Here is a 20,621-nt window from a genome sequence, read left to right as displayed (position 1 = left end):
ATGGATCTGTTTGTTTCAAAAGCAGCCCAACTCTTATCTTGTTGTTGTTGTTCAAGCACATTAATGCTCAGTGTGTTCTCTTTTTAGCTGATAGGTCACTTTAAATTGCGTTCTCTAATACCAGAGAGCAGATCTGCTTTATGAAATAATGTGGTTTTGGCTGCTCCTAGGTTTTTCCTTTCTAGTCCATGAATTCCAACTGCCATCATCTTGAAATGTGTTCCTGTACACCCTATGAAATGTTGGTCAGTCTAACCTGATCAGTATTTTAATAGAAAATGTCTGAAAAAATGGATCTTCTTTTCAAAGAGAAATAGTATTTGATTTTGGAGGCAGTGTTCTTCCTTCCTCTGGGATAGTGGTTAAAGAGCATTTCCTATGGGAGGAGGCATTCCCATTCTCTTTGTCCTCCAGCACTTTGGGAGCACCCTGAGAGAGATGGGCCAACCTGCAGTCATCTCAAATTTGTGTAGTCTATTTGGCAAAGCTTTCATGATTAACCAGTGAAAGCTTGCAGATTTGCGTTAACAAACCAAAGAGTGGTCCCTATATGGATTGAAAAACAAACAAAACCAGGTGGTACTTAGCTGTAACTCACAACAGTGAACCACAGGGCAAATCTATAGAGAAGGAGTTAAATGGGAAGAAACAAATAAGCTGTTGTGCACTTATCCCTGAGAAGCACAGTGAGAGTCTGCTGGAGTGATGGGAATGGGGCAAATGCTTCCCATTCTCTTACAACAAATAAATTACTGGCATGTTTTACTTAAACAGAGTTTTCCAGTTAGATGCTGTTCTGGGTAATTATGCTCATCAAGAATTCCTGTTCTTGGTTTTATTTGGAAATAATTTTTCAGTGTCTGTTCTAAGCATGGCATTCATGAACTCTAAGCCCCCTCCTGTTACTTATAATGTTGCCACATAACATATTGGTAAAGAACATGTACAGGCAGTAGCAATTTTCACTGTAGGCTTAGCTTTGAGGGAAATTTATCTTAAGGTACTGCAGTTGCTGGGAGCTCATTATTTTGTATTAAACATTCCTGTCATGCTTATCTTTGCGGATTGATTATTATCTGTTTAATAAAATAAAGATAAAATACCTTGCTAAGTTCAAGAGGCTGTGGCACACAGATAAACATTTCCTCAGACTCCTGCCTGAGCACAGCCAAGCAGGCAGGGGCTCCTGGGTGTATGCACTGACAGCACAGGAGGGAGGGCTGCTGAGGCATCCTTCCAGACTGGTTTCATTTACAGAGTTTTGCTGGGCTGCCTTGTGGGTATAGCCAGGGATTGATGGTGGGGAAGGCAGGGAAAGCCTCTGCCTGCTTCAGTGGAAACCTGTGGGTGAAAGGTGTGTGTTGCTCTCACACAGGAATTCAGAAAAGAGAGAGGGAGGCTATCTGGGTCTCCTGGTAAGCAAGTGTAAAGCTCTCTGCTGTGCAAATAGCTCTCCCTGAAAGGATAACAATGGTGCTAGGATTTTCTAAATCTTGTTTCTCTCCTAGCTTAGAAGCACTACCTTTAGAAGAAATATTGTATTGATTTTCTGCATTGCTTTTATGGATTTTATTTTTGGAATGCCTTTGAATGGTGCAGTAACTACTTAATGGTTATTCTGGAGAACTTTGGGATTCATAGTTTGTTTGTTCTATAGTGAACCTCTAACATTTAGTCACTTAATCTCTTGGAACATAACGATTGTTTTTGTGGAAGTATTCCTTTAATTTTTGTAGGGAAATCAGGGGAGCTGATATTTTCATCAAAAGGAATTTGCTGATTTCTGGGGAGCTATTTTGGGTTTGTTTGTTTTTCTATCATACCTTTACCATGTGAAATGTTGAATTTGCTGAGGGTAATGGGGTGAGAAAAACAAACCAGCAAAGCTTTCACAGAAGGGACAATTGTATGGTTATACACTCATGTCCTTCAAACTCGCTCTTTCTAAAGTTTCATTTCTTTGATGTTTGTCATGAAGGGAGGCAGACTTTTATTACCAAGTTTTCACAGAGTGTTGTCCCTGTCTTTCAAAAAGAAATAGTGAAATTTCACCTTCATTTCCCCTCAGACTGAAGTTAGCATGGATTAATTGGAATTCTGCTACAAATAAGGAAGAAAAGAGGAGTTCTTACTCATCAGATGTGAAACATGTACCTTCTCTATGAGGAGAAGACTAAAGATAAAAGACCTGCTGGGTTAAAAACATAGTTGAGAACAAATAATAAGGAAATAAGCTGATGGATAGGTTTAATTCTGCTCTCAGGTTCAGCATTGTATTTATTCTGGTATTTATCATTACAGCAGCAAAAAGTCACAACACAGCTCACAGTAAGAAAGACCATTACTACTGGCTCTGTATCCTCTTTTACCTAAGAAATGAGAGGAGTGCAGGAATAGAACAGAGAATAGGGAAGAAGGAAGTAATATGGATGTGAAGCCATGAAGGGTCCAGTTTATCAAGCACAGTCACTTCTTCAAAGTTAAATTAATACCTCACATTTAAAATGTCCTTAGATGTTTAATCACCAGCACCACAGAACATCTATCAGCTGGAATATTTGGAACAGAGTTACAGAGAGAAAAGGGCCATGGTCTGGCAGTGCAGCAAGGGGTGTTTCTGGTGCAGGGTTGTACAGCACTCCCACTGAGTAGTTACAGCAAGAGCCCAGTGCTTGGGAGGAACAGACTAAATAGCATCTTTGAGCATGTAACTCCAAGCATCTCCCATATTAAAGTAATACAAAGAACAGGAAAAAAGAGATGCTGTGTTAAGTATTGGCAGTACAAACATGTGAAACTGGCAAAGTGAACAAATGGAAGGGAAAAAATTGCAGGATAAGTGGGAACTACCTTCCATGTGCAGTTGGTTGTCTGTACCTTGTTTGATAAATTCATGATTTCGCAGTTATGAAATCTGTGCAACACCTGAGTAAGGTGAATTAATGTCGTTGCAGTGCATTAACAGATCTCGTAATCAATGCATCAGAAGTCTAATTTAGTTGCCCTGAATAATTTGGGAAGTCTTTGTCTGAGTAGGGAATTAACTGTGGGACTTCCTATGCACCACAGCACCACCCTTACTATGGGACTGTTCTTCCTCTGATGGACTGGGCAAGAATAGCTGGTGGATGGAAACAATCAAAATACAGTAATGGCAGAATGAAGTAGTGTTACAAAAATTACAGGTTTTCAAACAGGTTTTCAGGTTTCAATTTCATAACTGAAGAATCTGCTGCACAAAAAAAAATCTGGAAATGTAGTTGAGTGTATGCTGTGTTATAAAACTGTGTATACAAAAAGCCAGAGACAATCAAAATCCTAGAAGAGTTTCAGGAGGCAAGAGAAATGGGGGGAATTGAGTGATGTTGGTGAAGAAAGTTGACATGAAAGAAGGGAAATATTTTGAGGATCACATGTTCTTTCTTAAATGGAGAATAAGTCATCACAGAAATAGCAGCCTTTCCAGGAGGCTTCAGCTTTCATCTAAGAGTTAACCTGATAGATAGCAAATTCACTGGGATACTTGCTTTCTTACCAATCAATTGCTACCAAAGTAAGTGCATTGAAAGGAATTTGAGTGTTATGACCTGGACTTTGACATTTATGAGACTTAAGTGACAGTCATTTTCTTTGCTGAGTGCATGGTATTTGTTAGTTGCAAAATCAGTTTTACTTAAAATTCAGTTTGCTAGCTGCTTAACTGTCTGCTATTGTTTAGTATAGTTTTAGGTGATAAACATGTTTAATTATTCCTGGAGTGTAATAGTTTGAGGTTTTACATATTTCAGTGTAATTTGTTTCTTCTACAAATTTATATATGCTCGGTTTTGAGTGGATTAGCTGGAAGAATCTTACGGATGGCTCTTTTCTTTTAAACTGAACTACCATCCTGGTTTCCTATGAAAACTTATATTTAATGTTTGGAGTGTGACTTTATACTGTGACTTTATATAGTGTTGTGAATATTACCTGTCTGTGCAATGCCATCAGTTGAGAGAAGAGTGCAGCATTATTGTTAGTTGAATGTCTCATTTTCAAGATAATCTGTTTTCCCTGCTCCATGTACACACTGCTTCTTAGGTTTCAGGTATACTGTGAGATTATTCTGTTTCTATGTGAGGAGGAAGTAGAAGTATTTTGATTTTTATTAATTGTTAAGTGTGCTGTATGAAGAACACATTGTAAAAAATTAATACCGTGTTTTTTTCTTTTCCTCCCTCTCTTCACCCTTACTCCCTACTGTTTTTAAAATTAGGTATCAAATTGTAGTGGAAATAGTTCAGGCAACCACAATCAGCAATATTCCCCAAGTGAAGAGACAGAAAGGTAAGATTCCAACATCTGTTGTTTTCATTTTGAAAAGCTGTTTGAACTCTTGCCATACGTATGCAATCAGTGCGTGTGGGTTTTTTAGACAGATTTTAGGAACGCTATGCCTTTAGTGTTTTGATTCTGTTTCATTTGTCTGAGTCTTCCAGAAGCTCACATGGTATGATTATCCCTCCCATCCTATGTTCATCTAAGCTGATGGATCATGAGAAAGGTCATATCTATGATACATTTATTTTCAGAACTTGCTGCAACTGGGAATTCTGACATTACAAATTCATATGCTGAGAATCATATTTCCACTTTCTTGTTCATACAATCTGTTCCTCAAAATCTCAATCTGTCCTCTTTTCAAAACACAGAAGAAGGAATGATACAGCATAATTTGTCAGTCAGTTATTTTGACTTTTTAATGTATTATGTTTTTGAGTTGCAATAAAGAGTCCTCATCATTGTCTGCAATGATTTGGCAATGGCTGCCTTTTAAAAAGCAGTGCATATTATAGTCATACTTATATTTATTACATATACTACTTTTTATGGCTCTCAAAATATGTGAAAACTGAGGTATATCATCAGGAGATCATCTGAATGGCAAAATTACTAAGTCATTGCTTAGGGACGTATACTTCAGTTGTATCAATGCATAATAAAAAGGCAACAGATAGTAAAATTAATTTCTTTGTAAATAAATACAAAAGATTTTACGTTCTCATGTGATCTGAATCTTTCTCTAGGTTAAAAAAAATCCGTTTCTAGTTCCTTATATCAGAAAGGAAAACTTTAAAAAGTATATTCAAGTGTAGTGAAAAATGCAGAAACAGAAAATGAACATGCTGTGGGGTGGGGAAATTTTTGGCAATCTGAAGAGTTTGAGGTCCATGCTCAAGTTTTAGAAAGTATAAGGTTGTCAATACCAATTATACTTTTTGTTTACTCTCTAAAATAGAGATAAATGTTCATTCCAGTAGGCTATCCTGCTTGTATTAAACCAAGATAACAGGAAAAGTAGACATTGGTTTTTATTCAAGTGTACATTACAGAAATATATATTAATATTTTTCAGATAAAGGATAATTGAATGGAAAGTCTATTTCATAAAGTAATAAAATGAGGATAGGGAATTTAACTCAGAGAGCATTATGAAAAGTCAAATCTTGCTAAGCCTGTATTTCCATTTGTGCTACCATTTGTCTTTTTGAGACAATAATTGATTTGGGGAATATTTTGATACAGTTTATGTTCCTACAATGAATTATTTATTAATTAATTCTCCTCTATCTCCCTTGACTTTATCTGTTTAAATATCTACTGTTCTAAGTCATGAATAGAAGATTTTTTTTTGAAGCTACAGTTGTCTGTTGCTGCAGAACAGATACAAAAATACAGAGTTGGTGGTATGTGGTAAAGTTGATTCTGCATTTTTATGGGCTCTTGATTTCTACCTGTACTAAAAAAAAACCCTAACAAATTTCACTAGGTGGTGCATTGACTTTTTTTATTATGATAGGGACTTTTATTTTTGGTTTATTCCTATGGTAACGTTATCTATAATTTAAGGGTTGATTACCATGCTGGCTCTGTTAGCTATTGGGGCTAACCCTTTTGTTTATTAAATAGCCAGTGGTCATGCACATTGTCTGGAAAAGGTGATTTTCTTGATGCATATGAAACAGTGTGCCCAACAGAGGCATGCCAATACATTTTTTTTATAGTTCACACAAATTTAGGGCAGATTTTTAATTTCAGTTATTCCACTCAGGTTTTCACCTACCAAAATTTTTCAGGCTCTATGTATGCACAATAAATTCTTAAGAGGACTATCAAAATTGTAGAGGGGTAAAATCTAGTTCTGAAGACTGTTTTGTGGCTTATTTTTCCTAAAGGAGGTGGAGGCATTTTACCTAATGTGGTAATTAATATAATGTGTTCCTGAATTTTAAAAACAAAAGGAAAAACTGTGATACCCTTATTAAAACAAATGAAACACAACAAAAAAAACGCAGCACAACTCACTGCTAACATAAAGGTTGTTGAAGTCTTGTAGAACAGACTGCCATGTTACTTAGCATCATGTTTGATGTTTCCTTTTCTGGATGCTACTGCACAATGCTACCCCTGGATTTAATGGTGAATAATTAAATGTAAGCTTTATGCAAAATCAAAGTGTGTCTGCACAGTCTCATTCTGTCTTTCTCTTTTTAACCTTCTCCCCCAGCACGTGGTGCACACCTGCAGTGATGTGTGAGCACGGCAGCTGGATGAATAGGACAGTTCCTCCTTTGCTGCTAAATGTGCTCTTGGCTTTTGTGTCAAGGGCATCTCTTAGCTTTGACCCCAACCTGGCAAGAGAGAGTCTTACTGAGAGCTATTTCCTTTTTCCTGTGGCAAAGTTGGGTCCTGAAAATGTAACTGCTTCTTTAGTGCCTGGCTGTTCAACTAGAGCAGCTGAGCTCTGGCTGGCCAGCATTCTGCTCTCAAGGTGTAAGAGTAGAGCAAGTGTACATAGTACATATGTGGATGTAGAATCATAGAGTGGTTTGGGTTGGAAAGGGCCTTTAAAAATCGTCTACTCCAGCCCCTGTGAAATGAGCAGGTACATCTTCAACTAGACTGCCTGGAGTCTGATCCACCTGACCTTGAATGTTTCCAGGGATGGGACCACCTCTCTGGGCAGCCTGTTCCAGTGTTTTGACATCCTCATTGTAAAAGACACTCCTTTTATATAGTCCAAATTGCCCCACTTTTGGTGTAAAACCATTGCCTCTTTGTCCTGTTGTAACAGGCCCTGCTACAAAGTCTGGCCTCATCTTTCTTACAGGCCTCTTTTAAGTTCTGAGGGGCTGCAGTTGGATGTCCCCAAAGCCTTCTCATCTCTGGGCTGAACAATCCCAGCTCTCTCAACCTTTCTTCTTGGGAGAGGTGTTTCATCCCTCTGATCATCTTCATGGCCCTCCTCTGTCTTCCCTGTGCTGAGGTCCCCAGAACTGGATGCAGTACTCAGCTGGGGTTCCACACAAGAGTGGTCTCAGCCTCCATCATTTGGAAATATGGGAGCTCCCCGAGGCAGTGTTTTCAATGGAAGAAGGTGTAAACAAAAACCTGAGGGGCAGTTAGTGGAGCAGAGTGGCCAAAACTCTGCAGTAGTGAGTGCTTAACCACTATTTATACTTTTAGCAAAAGAAGCATTGTACAACCACATGAACTGCAATCAGTATTCCTGAGCAGGACTGTGGGCTTTTACTATTGGTTAAAGAGACATAATTAAGTCTCTAAAACTGACCAAAAATACCTACTTTTTCTAAAAAGATTAGGTGTCTATTATTAAAGGATGAATAGCCTGAGGACCAGATATCAGACTGATGACTTCTCATTTGGGGCTACAGTTACCTGACCTTTTTACTATTTTATTTGGTGATGCCAAAGTATGCATTTAATGTTGGTGCCCAGTAAGGTGGGAGATGAAGGCTTGTTGCTCAGTAAGGACAGGGTTCTTTACACTTTTTAACTAGTGCTGGTGCCACCTATTGGCAAAATATTTAGCTGTTAGGACACTAATAAAATCAGAGAGTATTTTAAAGTACTTCTACACATGATTTTATTAAACCCTCTATAGTTAAACAATGGCATGTTTTAGGATTTATTACTTTTCAGTTTTCTAGCACTTGAATCTTCTGGTATGTGAGCATAAGAGAGCAAACAAAAATGTACAGAAGCATCTGATTCATGTTAAGCAGTAAGTTTTGCATTTGGCTCCCTGAGAGAGTCAAAGGTCAAAATGTTGGGGCACAAAGTAATGTCAGAGGTTTGCAGTGTGATGCCAGCTGTGGGTGGATGGTGGAATTTCTGTGGCCGGGAGAATTGCTTTTGGCCGTTGCTGAAGTTGAATAAGAAACGTAACACAGCATTATTGTTTCTAGAGGGGTAGATAGTTTATTTTGGAGCAGTGCAGGCCACTGTAAATAGAAGTTGTTTCCTTGCATTCTCACCCTGCACTTCCCTCATTTACACTGGCACAGAAGCACAGAATCTGGTGTGTACATGTTCACTTTTCCAACAGTGTCTTCCTGTGTATCTTCTTCCAAAATGGTCATTATCACTCAAGCAGTGACTGTAGGAGGCAGCTTGGTTTTGGTGGTAGTTTTGTTTTTGTTTTTCTTTGTTTGTTTAATTTGTTTGGTTTTTCTTCCTGTTGGTATTTTCAGATGGTACCCCTCTCTACAGTCACATGTGCTATGGTTAAAAGAGTCACATCCTTCTACACCTTTAACTATAAACAACTCTCCTCATCTTACCCTTTGATACAGATTCATTCTAAGTACAGAACCAAGTAAAATTTAAGCTAAATTTTAACTATTTCAGTTGTTTGTTGGTTTGTTTTTATTTATTTTACAAAATCTATCTTATCTACTGAAGATTTTGAAGGACTCTAAATGCTTATCTGAAAATGTTTACTGCATTTTGATCTATTAAAGCATTTCGTAAGAGGAAAAATACCTGGACTAGGCATTTATAGCATGAATGACAGATGATATGCAAGTTTCTAGAAGCAAGAATCTTAAATATTTGTAAAGAAAAGGTATCGAAAACACCAATGGGGAAATAGCGACAAAAGTAAATTGTTATAAGAACTGGATATTTGCTGTAACATGAATAGGAAGCTGCTTAAATACACTGATTCTAATTTTAACAGACACATTTTTGTTTCTTCTCATACTGATATTGTATTACAGGATCTTACCAGAATTTTAGCAAGGTTCTTTTACTAGCTGCTTTTTAAAACAAACCCCAAAAATGCATGTACCTTGTCTTAGGGCAACACAGAGCAGGTCTCTCAACAGATTTTTTTTTTTTAAGGATTTTTTTGTAAAGGGATTTGTTTGATTTGCCTTTTAATTTTCTATGCCCTCACCTTACACATGACTTTACAGTATGAGTGGAAAACCACCCTTGGATGTGGCTGGATGGGGCTGTTTTTCAGACACTGCAGTGTAATCGACCCCAGGGCATCCCTGTTGAGAAAACTGCTCGTTTTCAGGCAGGGATTGTGAGACAGATCAAATAAGCAGCCATTTCTGTGTGGAGAGATCTGCTGCCTTGCAGCAGAAGAGCTCTCCTGCTGAGCCTTCCCACTGTGTGTCTAGATATTTGCTTTTCTAAGCAGAGCTGACAAGTGGCACAGGAACAGGCCTGGCTGTGGGCAGGCCTCTCAGGTGCTGGGGTTCTCAAAGAGGCTTCAATGTTCAGCTGTGAAAAGGGACTTTAAAAAAACCCTGGGACTGTGGGCTAGCTTAGTTATGTGGGTTGTGATGTGTGGGTTTTGTCAAGATGATAATTTAAAGTGAAGTAAAATGGGTACTGGTTCCAGAAGATTACAGATGCCATGTAACTTAATTATGTCAAAACTCTATTATGATTCCTCCCCCTGACCTGCATCCTCCACACAGGAATAAGCATTCCCACGCAATTATTTTTGCACAGTTTTCTGGCAAGGCCTAAAGAGCTGACATTGTGCCTGCACGTCATGCTCAGGCAGTAAGTGTGCAGGGAATCCATGTGCATGAGGGTAAAGGCTGCAGAGTCTGTGGTACATTTATTTGCTTTTATTTGTGATTTGCAAATCAGCTTTGTAGGGGACGTTTTTCTTTCTGTTCCTGAGATCCTTTGAGTCTGCTGGTGATGGTAATGGAGATGCTGTCCAGTGGAAGAGGGAGGGAAGAGGCTGACTGCTCAGATAGATGTGACCAAAGGGGGTGCAAGGACCTGCAGAGGCTCTCTGTGGTGGATTTTACTTTATTGTATGGCACATACTGACTCCCAGGCTCAGCTTTGCCTTACTGCCACTGGAGTTTTTATTTTTCTCAGCTGTGGCTGTGAGTGGGATGCTGTGTTGTGTGACACACTGCTAATGATCAGAGCCTGACTTGTCCATGGTCTCCCTGCAAGCCCTTTTTCCCAGAGCTGTCTGTGGAAGTGGTTGGGATTTAACACTTCTTTTCCTCAGTCTTTTGTCAGACCAGAGGAGAGCTGCCCAAGGTCCTTTCCTTGGACCTTGGGCACTAGAAGAACAGTGTGTGCTATTCTTAAAGGTCATCCTGCTCTCACAGAATTGAACAAATGCTTTTCCAGGCCTATGTAGGCTTTTAAAACTTGTAATTCAAGGTTTCTAAGATATGAGGAGGTCCATAAAGACTTGTAAGTTATATATACAGTTCCAGTGACTGCTTACACAAAAATATTAAATTGATCTTCACTACTTAAATACTAAGCATGGCATTTAGGAGGCCCTGTATGTGCTTAACCTGGCTCTTGGAAAAAATCTTGCAAAAAAGCATGTGATGGGGAGTATGTGTGTTGCTCCTTCAGTAATGGGTAGGGCTGGTCAGTGCTGTTGCATGTGCTGCCAGGTGTCATGGATCTGTAGTTACCGAAACTATAAAGGAACAAGAATTTGTATTCTCAGTTTTATTCATGCTTTTGCCATATATAACTTTGTAGGTAAAATGAGAAATCTCTGCCTTCTGCTGGTACTACTAAGAGGTCATGCATTTCTAAAATACCATTAAATTTCTGCTTTAAGCAAATTTACATTGCTTTTGTTTATCCTCCAATGTGCTTAAGGATAATAAAGGCTGTGTGACATTTTGTGGCATGACAATCTGGAAGGCCCCATATTCTGACTTAAAAATGGATGATGTGAATATGTACTTCAATTTGATCTATTTAATAGATATAAACTTCCTCAAGTAGCAAAGCCACCATAGGGGAAAAAAAAAGAAGAGGAAAGAAAATTAGGTGTGAGAAATCACTTTTCAGAAATCATTTTGGTGGATTGGCATAATGCTTCTGGGTATATGCTTCTAGCTTAGCTCAAGTCAAGATAGTTAGGAGTGATTTAGAAGACAGTGTGGAAGCTTTGTCAGAAATTACTGCAGATGTGCAAAAATGCATAGAATAAAACAATTTGCACAGGTAGCATAGCTTTGATTGCTTGGTAAGTTTGAGCTCATTTCAACTATTTATATTTTAATGTTGTTTGGTGCAAATTGAGTTATCTACAACTGTGGATTGATAAGCAGAGTTTGAAATTCAGCTTTTGTTACTAATTGCTTTGGGTTGTCTTTGGGAGAGGTGCACAGGACCCTTCTGGGATTTGAAATTCCTCCAAGGCAGTGCATGTCCTGTCAAAATTTCCTCAGATAAGGAGAATTATTTTGGAGGAAGTTAGTAGAAGACACTTTGCTCATTTGAAGATGGAGACTGCTCAGTTGCTGTTGGTGTAGTGTATGCAGCTTGTTGGAAGGAAATCCCAAAGTAGCATCTTTCTTGTCTTGCTGATAAGGAGTGATTTTTGTTTGTTTTTAATAATATTTTTTTAGAGAAATACCCAAAGTGCAAAGTTGTTACTCTTGAAAAAAATATTACTCAAAGGATGCTTTTTTCCTCCTTGCATTGTGGTGAAACAGTCTCTTAGTAGCAGAAATCTACTTCTTTTCTATTTATTGAAGCTTGCTGGAGGGTGTGTGAATACATGCAAGCCTTTCCTTTTGTGCCTTTCTGGTTTTATTTGGTGTATGCAGTGATACCTGAATGTAATGAACATCATCTTTCCTGATGCTCAGAAATGGGGAGAATCACTCTTAATTCTGTCTCAGTATTTTGGTGATTATGGAATCAGACAAGAATGTACTCAAAAGAGAAGTCTTTATAACTTAAAATATTGTTTTGATAGTGCTTAATATGATAAAAGCAGAGCAGTTTAGGTCTGAAAATCTCTAAAATCTCAAAACACATTAAGGTTTGGCTAAAACCGGTGATCCACCTAACCTTTTCCAGTTGAGCTGAAAATGCTTCTCCTGATTTCTGCTAGTTTGTCTTTCCTAATTTGGAAGAGGGAAGTGTTAGTCCCCAGTTCCACGCTGTCTTTCCTGCCCTGTAGCACATCAGCCCCATTGTGTGCTGCTCTGCTTTTCAGCAGCCTCTTGTTTATGTGTGAAGGACGTCACTGGCCCTTTCAGTGCCCAGCCCTGTTTACCCATGGAGCAGAAACAGCCTGGCTGTTCTAGCTTGGGAACTGCCCTGAGAGATGCTTGGCTGGAGTGGCTCCTTTTGGGTATGAAGAGCTGAGGTAAATGCTTTTGAAGGGTCTCTGTTAAGACAGGCAATAATCACTGGAAATGGTGGGCTCATTAATCTCACCTGGGGTCACAGGATGATAAGATTTCAGGTGAAGTAGACATGCATGCTTTGAAAACCCTTCAAGAATGCCTTGTTCCCATCAAGAAGGGTACTTTTGTTTTAAGAAGACTGAATGATCATTGCATTGTACTGTTTGTGGGTGTTCAAGTATGCATTATGAGTCCAAAGCATTTAAACTATTGAAAGAATTGATAACTTGCAAAAAATCATCTTAGAGTCAAGTGCAGCAAGGATAAGGTTGGGGTTTAATCTTAAACTCTAATCTTGAGGTTTAATCTTAAACTTTAATGTTCTGTTCCTGTATTTGTAATAGCTGTAAATGTTTTGATTTGGGGGAGAGCATTGTTCTGTCCTTAAGGTCTTTTCCTTTCCTTTTCTCTCATTAATACTGGTGCTTCTGTCTAGGGAACTGAAACACTAAATTAAATGCTCTGTTGACTTCCCTGCGGAGATAACATGCCAGGAAAACAGATGGCTTTTTTTTTTTTTTTTGGTAATTTTATCATTTGCTTCAGTGTGTATCATCTCTTTAGTTCACTATTATATGGCAGCTCAGATGCAAATGATAGTCATCCATTAAAATACTAATAAAATAAATACTACAAATAAAATTTGTATCAGGAACCATCCATATCAACATAAAAACATAAAGGAAATCAAGTGAGATTAAAGATATGGGTGAAGATAATGGGAGAATATCTGGACTCAGTTATGTGTAGAACTTCAGGGAGCTCCGTGTACCTTGAGTTGTCCTTCAGTATGCAAAAGACAACTTGGAGTTGCATCCAATGCTTACATGTGGCTTTAAGTTGGAAATATAAGGATAAAAACAGTTGTAAAAGGAGAAGTTGCCATAATGTATTGGAAACTTGCTTAAAATAGGGATTTTGAATAATTTCTGAGAGATTTCCTTTTTGCTGTGTTTGCAGTCACAAACCTATGTAATTGTTTCTTAACAGCAACTCTTGTGAAAATCAAATGCTTTTTTTATCTACATGACTTTGCTAGCATTTAATAGTTTGAAAACATAGTAGAATAGATCTTTACTGTTTATCCCTGAGCAGTCGGATAATCCAGAGGCAAGTAAAAGCTAAGTACTTTGCTACTGAGTAATAGCTCCAGCCCAAAAAAGCATGGATGTTATCATTGAGCAAGAGGAAAATAAAACCAGTGTATAAATGTAAATCAGTTGCATCCTGCAGATATTAAACATGATTTCTGCACAATAAGGTTTTATATCTGCTTTATCTGCTGCTCTTTTTTTTTAAAACCCTGGTAATTAGCTGAAGGGGATGGAATGTAGAATGCACAAACATTACACTGGCTATTACAAAGTCTTATTCAGCTGACTGTCATCTTCACATTACTTTCTAACAGTACTGTGCAGTGTTGGCGTGGCATTATAAGATTTTTTTCTTAGTCATCTGACTATTTTGAGTGAACTTTGGTCAGTTGTCTGGAGGGGATATTGTATGATAGGCTGTTCACATCAGGCACAAGAGGTTTGGGTTTGCAAATAAGATGTGTGGGAATGTGTCATGCTGGGCTGAGGGGAAGAGAGCCCAGTCCCTCATGACTCCAGGCAGTCAATGCTGTGTTCAGTGAGGTATATTGGCCATCAGCTCCACGTGTTATCATTTGCCATGGCTGTAGGTAATTTCCTTAATGCCATCTGATAAATGTACATCCTGTATAGAGGTCTTGGGCTGTGTCCTCCAACAAACTATAAAAAGAGCTGGAGGGGTTGGGTTTTGTTATGCATTTGAATAATAATTTTTTTCCTCAACTTTGTTGTGTAAACTCTTGAGTTATCATTGCAGAATGTTTCAAAATCACCATTCTGTTTCAAATGCAAACTTGCCATTATCTGTACTGATGAGCATAGCTGATTCATGGATGACAGATGCTTTGATCAGACAGGTCACAGAAGCAGTGCTACAATATTTTCATGTCGTAAAATACTGCCTCTGATTTGCTTTTCACTGAAGCAATGGTACAAGGATGTTTTCCTGTTGTAAAATACAGTCTCTGATTTGCTTTATTCTTAGATTCAAAAGGAAAAGAAACTGCAGCAATGAAAGCTGACCTCCTAAGGGCTCGCAATGTGAAGAGGTACATTAATCAGCTGACAGTGGCAAAGAAGCAATGTGAGAAGAGAATAAGGCTCCTGGGAGGGCCAGCTTATGATCAGCAGGAAGATGGCATTTCTGATGAAGGTGATGGCCCTCCAAGTCAGAAGGTACAAATGGCATTGTCTGAAGGTCCTCCTAAGTGTGTTACCACTGGATTGTGTTGCCTCACTGTCATTAATCCCTCCCTTCCCGCAGGAGTTCAAGTACAATTTAATTGCTGCTTGGTTTATTTACCTTGGGAAAAGGTTACTGAAGTACCTGAAAAGACACATTAATTGCTCAGCTTGGAATATTGTGCAATTTGAAACTTCACAGAGGGCTGAGTGGCTTGTAAGCACGTGTGATTTTTCAGACATACCACCTGTAGGGAGTTAATAAGGACATGCAGCTTAGCAGCTTTTGTCAAAGTAGCAACTTGCTTTCGAATAAAAGACTGCCAACATATGTGCAATATGTCTTTGGCCCTCGTTATACTTACTTTAGGAAATATGTGTGGGTTTTGAAGATACTGAATTATTCAAAAGTAAACACTTATGGAAGGCAATTGACAAAACTCTGAGCAGTTGTTGCAGAAAGTCTTTGGCAAAGCTGCTGTGACTGAATGCTGGTTTTCAATACCACTGTAGTCTGGAATTAGAAGTAACTATTGTGTTGGCCAGCATCTACAAAAATAAAATAACTACTTAGCCTTGCAAATCTTTAAAAATTTTAGTGACTTCTTTTCTAATCTGCTCTGTTCCCTTTGGGCAAAGCATAGTAGCTGATGTATTCAAATGTGAAAAGATTTTATGTTTTTCATGTAGGTAGGAAATAGCTTATCTTTTCCTGCAGGGATCTTTATTTTCATTATGGCCTTATAGTAATTGTAACTTAGTAGCATATTATAAGAAGTAGAATAATGGAGAAATAGTTCCTACTTTTTGTATTTTGTTTTTTCTTGAGTAAGGTCTGAAACATAATGATTCCTTACTCCCCACTTGTCCTTAAAGCATTATTTCAGATGGTGTGTCATAGATTGTGCCAAGACAGTCCTATTCTCTTTCCTGAAGTTGAATGCAGCAATTGGTGCCAAGAAGAAAAAGAGAGCTGGGAGCATGTGGCAGCACTGCATGAGCCTATGATGCCACTTTTGATGCCTGCTGAGATGTTACCAACTTTTCTGGATAGATACATGGGACATAAGATTGTTCAAGACTGGAGTCCAGCAGTGAAAATGCACTTGATAGGGGCAGGGATTGGTCAGGAATATAATAAAATATAATATTGTAATTAAAATTAAAGGAATTCCTTAAGTTGATATTGCATGTTTCATGAACCAATAGGGTTTTTTAGTGGGAGTTGCTGGCCTGGGGTTATATCCTGCAAATATATCAATGAGCAGCTCAATATTGAGTTAATGGTACTATTAATAGAAATAATGACATCTTGCAGAGGCATTTGTTGTGGTGATGGTGTAAACAGTGGGATCTGAGGCAGTTTTGCTTCTAAGCTTTTGGTGTTTCTGTGATGAAGCCGTAGAACTCCTCTAATGTCATGTCAGTGTAGAAAATAGGAAAACTGCTTCCCCCTTCTCTTGTTCCTGATTCTCCATTGCCAGGAAAGAAGCTGTGGGAGGCAGTTTGAGAGGTGGAGGCCATGCTGCCCCCTTTTGTGCACAAAAAAATGCTTAGCTGAGAAATCAGTCTTTCTTCACTGTTGCTCCTTCTTATCCTCTCCTAGCACTGTGGTAGCTGCAGTCTGGGTACTTATTTCAGGGCAGCTGGTGTTATTTTGGATGTTGGCCCCTCCTATTTGGACAGTATTGACTGAACACTCAGGCTCTTTTCTAAGCAAAAGGGAAAGGCATTGTTTGGGATTTAGTAGGTAAGATACATTAGTAGCTTGCAGCTTGTGGCCCTTAGATATTAGAGTATGGTTGTGTTAACATTTCTGTTAAGGTAGCATCTGAATTGCAGAACTAGCTTTGCAGAAGAAACTGCATGTTTGCCTTCCTTTCTTCAACTTGCATGAAATAGGTCAGAAATGGATATTTAGTGATGGTGTTTTGAATTAATATTTTATATAAGTGTAGTGTAGAATCTTGAATACATTATTAACTGTGGGGAATTTTTGGTGCTAGTTGAACAAAGAGTTGACTAGTAAATTAAACTTGTATTTTAATTTCACTTAGGCATCCTATAGAAAGCTTTTTCTTGACTGCAAGAAAATGTGCAGTAGTAGGGGAGTAATGGCATTGCTGGTAAAAAATCTTTTATGCATGTTCTGATTATGGGCTTATATATGGAGATGGGTTATTTGGAGCTCTCAGTGTTCTGTTTGATTATGTAGTCTTGTGATTTTTATTCATTTGAGTTTGTACATGTTTCACTTATCTAATTTTCCTGAATCCAGGTTCTCTAGGGAAATCCTACATATGTGAATTCTAATCAAATGCTTATAAGCAAACAAACAGACAAATAAACCACAGCTATTCTCTGAATCTGAGTTCTGTCATTACCTCTGATCCTGATTTAAACTCTGCCCACGGTGTTAGATTTGTTTTTGGAGAAAACGCAGTTTGACTAAGTGTAATATATAAAGCATGTCTTTATAGTCAGTGCTGTTTTAGTCCTTTTTCCCAGGAATTATGCCTGCACAGTACTGCAGTAATTAGTTGAATTTTTTGTCTGTGTTTATCCAGTGAATGGGTTTTTTTCCCCTCTGTTGTGCTGAGCATAACAGCCACCCCGCCTCGTCTGTGAGATTTGACATATGGAGTCACAGCATCTTAGTGGAGCAGTTTTGTGGATCATGGGTTCTGGGAGAGGATCTGGGGATCTGACCCTGAACTAGCTGTGAAATAGCAAGGAAACCATCTGAGTGTATTTTGAGGTGGAATGAGCTTGTCTTCATAATCCAGCTGATGAGGACTAAGATGAAACTGCTGCAGAACATCTTCCACTGAATCTGTGGATAGATGTTGATTTAACTGGTGACTTAGCAGATTTTCACAGTGATTTCTGAGCTTCAGATTGTAAGATCATATTATGTCAGGATACATCATGGTACAGAATTTGGGGAATGTTAAGAAACCAAGCCTCAATTGTTGTCACCCGTTTGCCTGGTGATGGGTTTTCTTATGACAGAAGTGTTTATGAACATGTGAGTCTCAAGGCAGGGGCTTTTACATTAGTATATGTGCAGTAAAGTAGTCAGGTACCTTATGTGGTTAGTATATCCTTTCTGATACTTATATAATCATTGCATTTAGTTCACATTGCTGTGACAGAGAGACTTTGATGACTTGCTTCTTTTTAAAGCATAATGAGATAAATATAGGTTTTAATTTTGGTCAGTATGTGGAAAAAACATTAGTTAAGGGGTTTTTAAAATACAGCTTGGAAAAAGATATTTATAGTTTTTGCATTTCACTTATTCCTGGCTTCTACCAATAAAAAAAAGGAAAAAATCCAAAGCGGCAACCAGTTCTGCAGTCTGACTGTATGCAGGTATCCCAGCAGAAAATTTCCTTTAGTGACCCAAATGCTATTCATCCCAACCATCTGCAGTGCTGTTACCAGCTTTATTTGGGCTATTCATTGTAGGTCAATGTGGTTGTGTGAATTCCCAGTGAATGGGAATCTGGTGTGTTGCAAAGAAATACAGTACCATGCATCTAATCTGTGCCTGTGCAGTCCTAAGTTACCTAGTAGTTCTATGTTCCTGTCCAGAGGGAGGTTGTGACTGTCTTTAGGGATTTAACAAGACAAGTCTCTGCTCTGTAGGGCCAGGGACAAGTCTCCTCTGTGGGCACATGCTAGGGATACTGGTTAAAGCATCCCACTTGAGAAAAAAAAAATAGAAAACCAAACCCTTTCCTAGTCTTAGGCAGAGTCTGTGACCAGCTGTGATATATAAGTTACATTCCTGTTGAAGCAGAGAATTGATGAGGCAACACTAAAACTTCTAGTTTTTCCAAACCCAGAAGCTGCTCTTGAGTTAACAGGATTTGAAGGGTTGCTGTGGAGGCTGATAATTCTGAGATTATATCTGCTAACTGGATATTAGATTTGAGTGTGTACAAATGCCCTAATGCCTGCCTATGTGCCAGCACAGCTTGGAGTTTTGTGCTCTAATCCATGGTGATACTGAATCATAAAATGATCTTTTGATGAGGATTACAAATTACTGCAGAACTTCTTTAAATCATGAAAGGAAGTAAGATCCACAGAACAGCTGGGTGCCAAAAAGGACTGTTGTGGTTTCTCCCCCTGGAGCAGCCAAGCCCCATGCAGCCGCTCGCTCACTGCTCCACCAGCAGGATTGGGGAGAGAATCAGAAGGGTAAAACCCAGAAAACTCATGGGCTGAGATAAAGACAGTTTAACAGGGAAAGCAAAAACCACACACACAAACAAAGCCAAACAAGGAATGAATTCACTGCTTCCCCTGGGCAGGCAGGTGTTCAGCCATCCCCAGGAGAGCAGGGCCCCATCACATGTAACAGTGACTCGGAGGACAAAGCCATCACTCCAAACATCCCCCCTGTACATTCTGAGCAATTGGGGTCACCTGTCCTGGCTGTGTCTGCTCCCAGTCCCCCACACAGCCCCAGTCTGCTCTGCAGTGTGGCAGTACCAAAAGCAGAAAAGGCCTTGGCTCCGTGTAAGCTCTGCTTAGCATCAAAAAAGCACCTCTATGTTTTCAGCCTTGTGTTTAGCACAAATCTAAAACATAGCCCATGCCAGTCTCTTAAGAATGTTAACTTTACCCCAGCCAAAACCAGCAGATATGCATTTATGATTTTTCACCTCAAAACTGAAACCCTCTTGTGTCTGCCATTGTTGGTGTTGCTGCTGTAACATAACGCTTTTAGTACAGGACTGGTAATATTTAATGATTCCAGAATACTCCCGACTTAAAGAAAAATCAAGAAGACATTTGAGAGGTCTCATTTCTGCAAGGGAGTAAGCTTTTCTGCCATTAATTTATTTGTTTTAGCTTGCAAGGCTATCTGTTAGGAGATTTGTGTAACCCTGTTGCTAGGCACTGCTGCTTTGGTTACCGTGGGGCACTGGTGCAATGGGTCCTTTGTTAGGTGGGAGAGGTGTTTGCACTTGCCTTGCTCCCTGCAGCAGCACTTAGCCCCAGTTACTTCTGAGGGGGGGTTGTTTGTTTGCTGGTTACCCTCCTTGCTGGCAGCCAGAGTGGCATAGCTTGGGTCATGGAAGCATGGAGACCAGGGTGACCTCTCGCTCAAGAAGTGACAGCACATGCCCCATGTTGTGGTTTATTAACTCTGCTATTCACAGAGCCTGAGATGGGGAAAGCATCTGTTTGAGGGGCTGGAAGACCCTCTTACACTTGTATTTTAAATCATTGTCCCTGGTAGAATGATTGAATAGAAAATATGATGATGCACAGTAATGAGGCTAAATCACAGACTGGCTTTTAAATTGCCATGTCTGTGTTGTTCCGTTTGACAGCCTGATCACCATTTCTGTATTAAGCTGAGCTTGAACAAGGTACTCTCTGCTTTTCAGTGAGGTTTATAGAGTGAGCTTTTAAGGGCAGATATTCATATATCTGAATAGTTTTAAAGCTAAGAATAAAGTCATGTCCAGAAGATATTGGGATGATAAAGAGAAGAATGGCACATGACTTTCACAGGGGAAATTTAAACATGTAAATGAGCATTTCATATGAGACAAATATAATTTGCTTAAACACTGCCCAAAATTTAGGGGAGCTGTTTCAGACAAAACATAGGGGACTGCAGTTGTTAAAGAACCACGTTTAGCTTGGTTTTTAAAGGGATTTTATGCCAATACTTGTGTATGTGGTTTCCTCATGTGTAGCTTGAGACAAGGGAACTGTTTTTCCTACCTATAACTTGGTTGCAGAGTTTCACAGGTGCTAGATTTGGGAAAATGAGCAATCTTCCCAGAGAGGGAGGCATCCTGATGCTGACTAGAATTGTATC

The 20,621-nt window shown here is 39.0% G+C and overlaps 1 protein-coding gene across 1 annotated transcript in view; it reads left to right on the top strand.

The window, feature by feature from the left end:
• SNX25 (sorting nexin 25) overlaps positions 1 to 20,621 on the top strand; it is an 80,887-nt gene that overhangs the window by 35,147 nt on the left and 25,119 nt on the right. Inside the window, exons 6-7 of the mRNA XM_064710531.1 lie at positions 4,256 to 4,326; positions 14,577 to 14,767. Of these exons, the coding sequence (XP_064566601.1) occupies positions 4,256 to 4,326; positions 14,577 to 14,767 (262 nt within the window). The remainder of the gene's footprint in view (positions 1 to 4,255; positions 4,327 to 14,576; positions 14,768 to 20,621) is intronic.

Source organism: Zonotrichia leucophrys, chromosome 4 (assembly GCF_028769735.1).
Source record: "Zonotrichia leucophrys gambelii isolate GWCS_2022_RI chromosome 4, RI_Zleu_2.0, whole genome shotgun sequence".
Taxonomy (NCBI): domain Eukaryota; kingdom Metazoa; phylum Chordata; class Aves; order Passeriformes; family Passerellidae; genus Zonotrichia; species Zonotrichia leucophrys.
The sequence above is the reverse complement of the archived record's forward strand: the minus strand, read 5'-3'. Positions and strand labels throughout refer to the sequence as shown.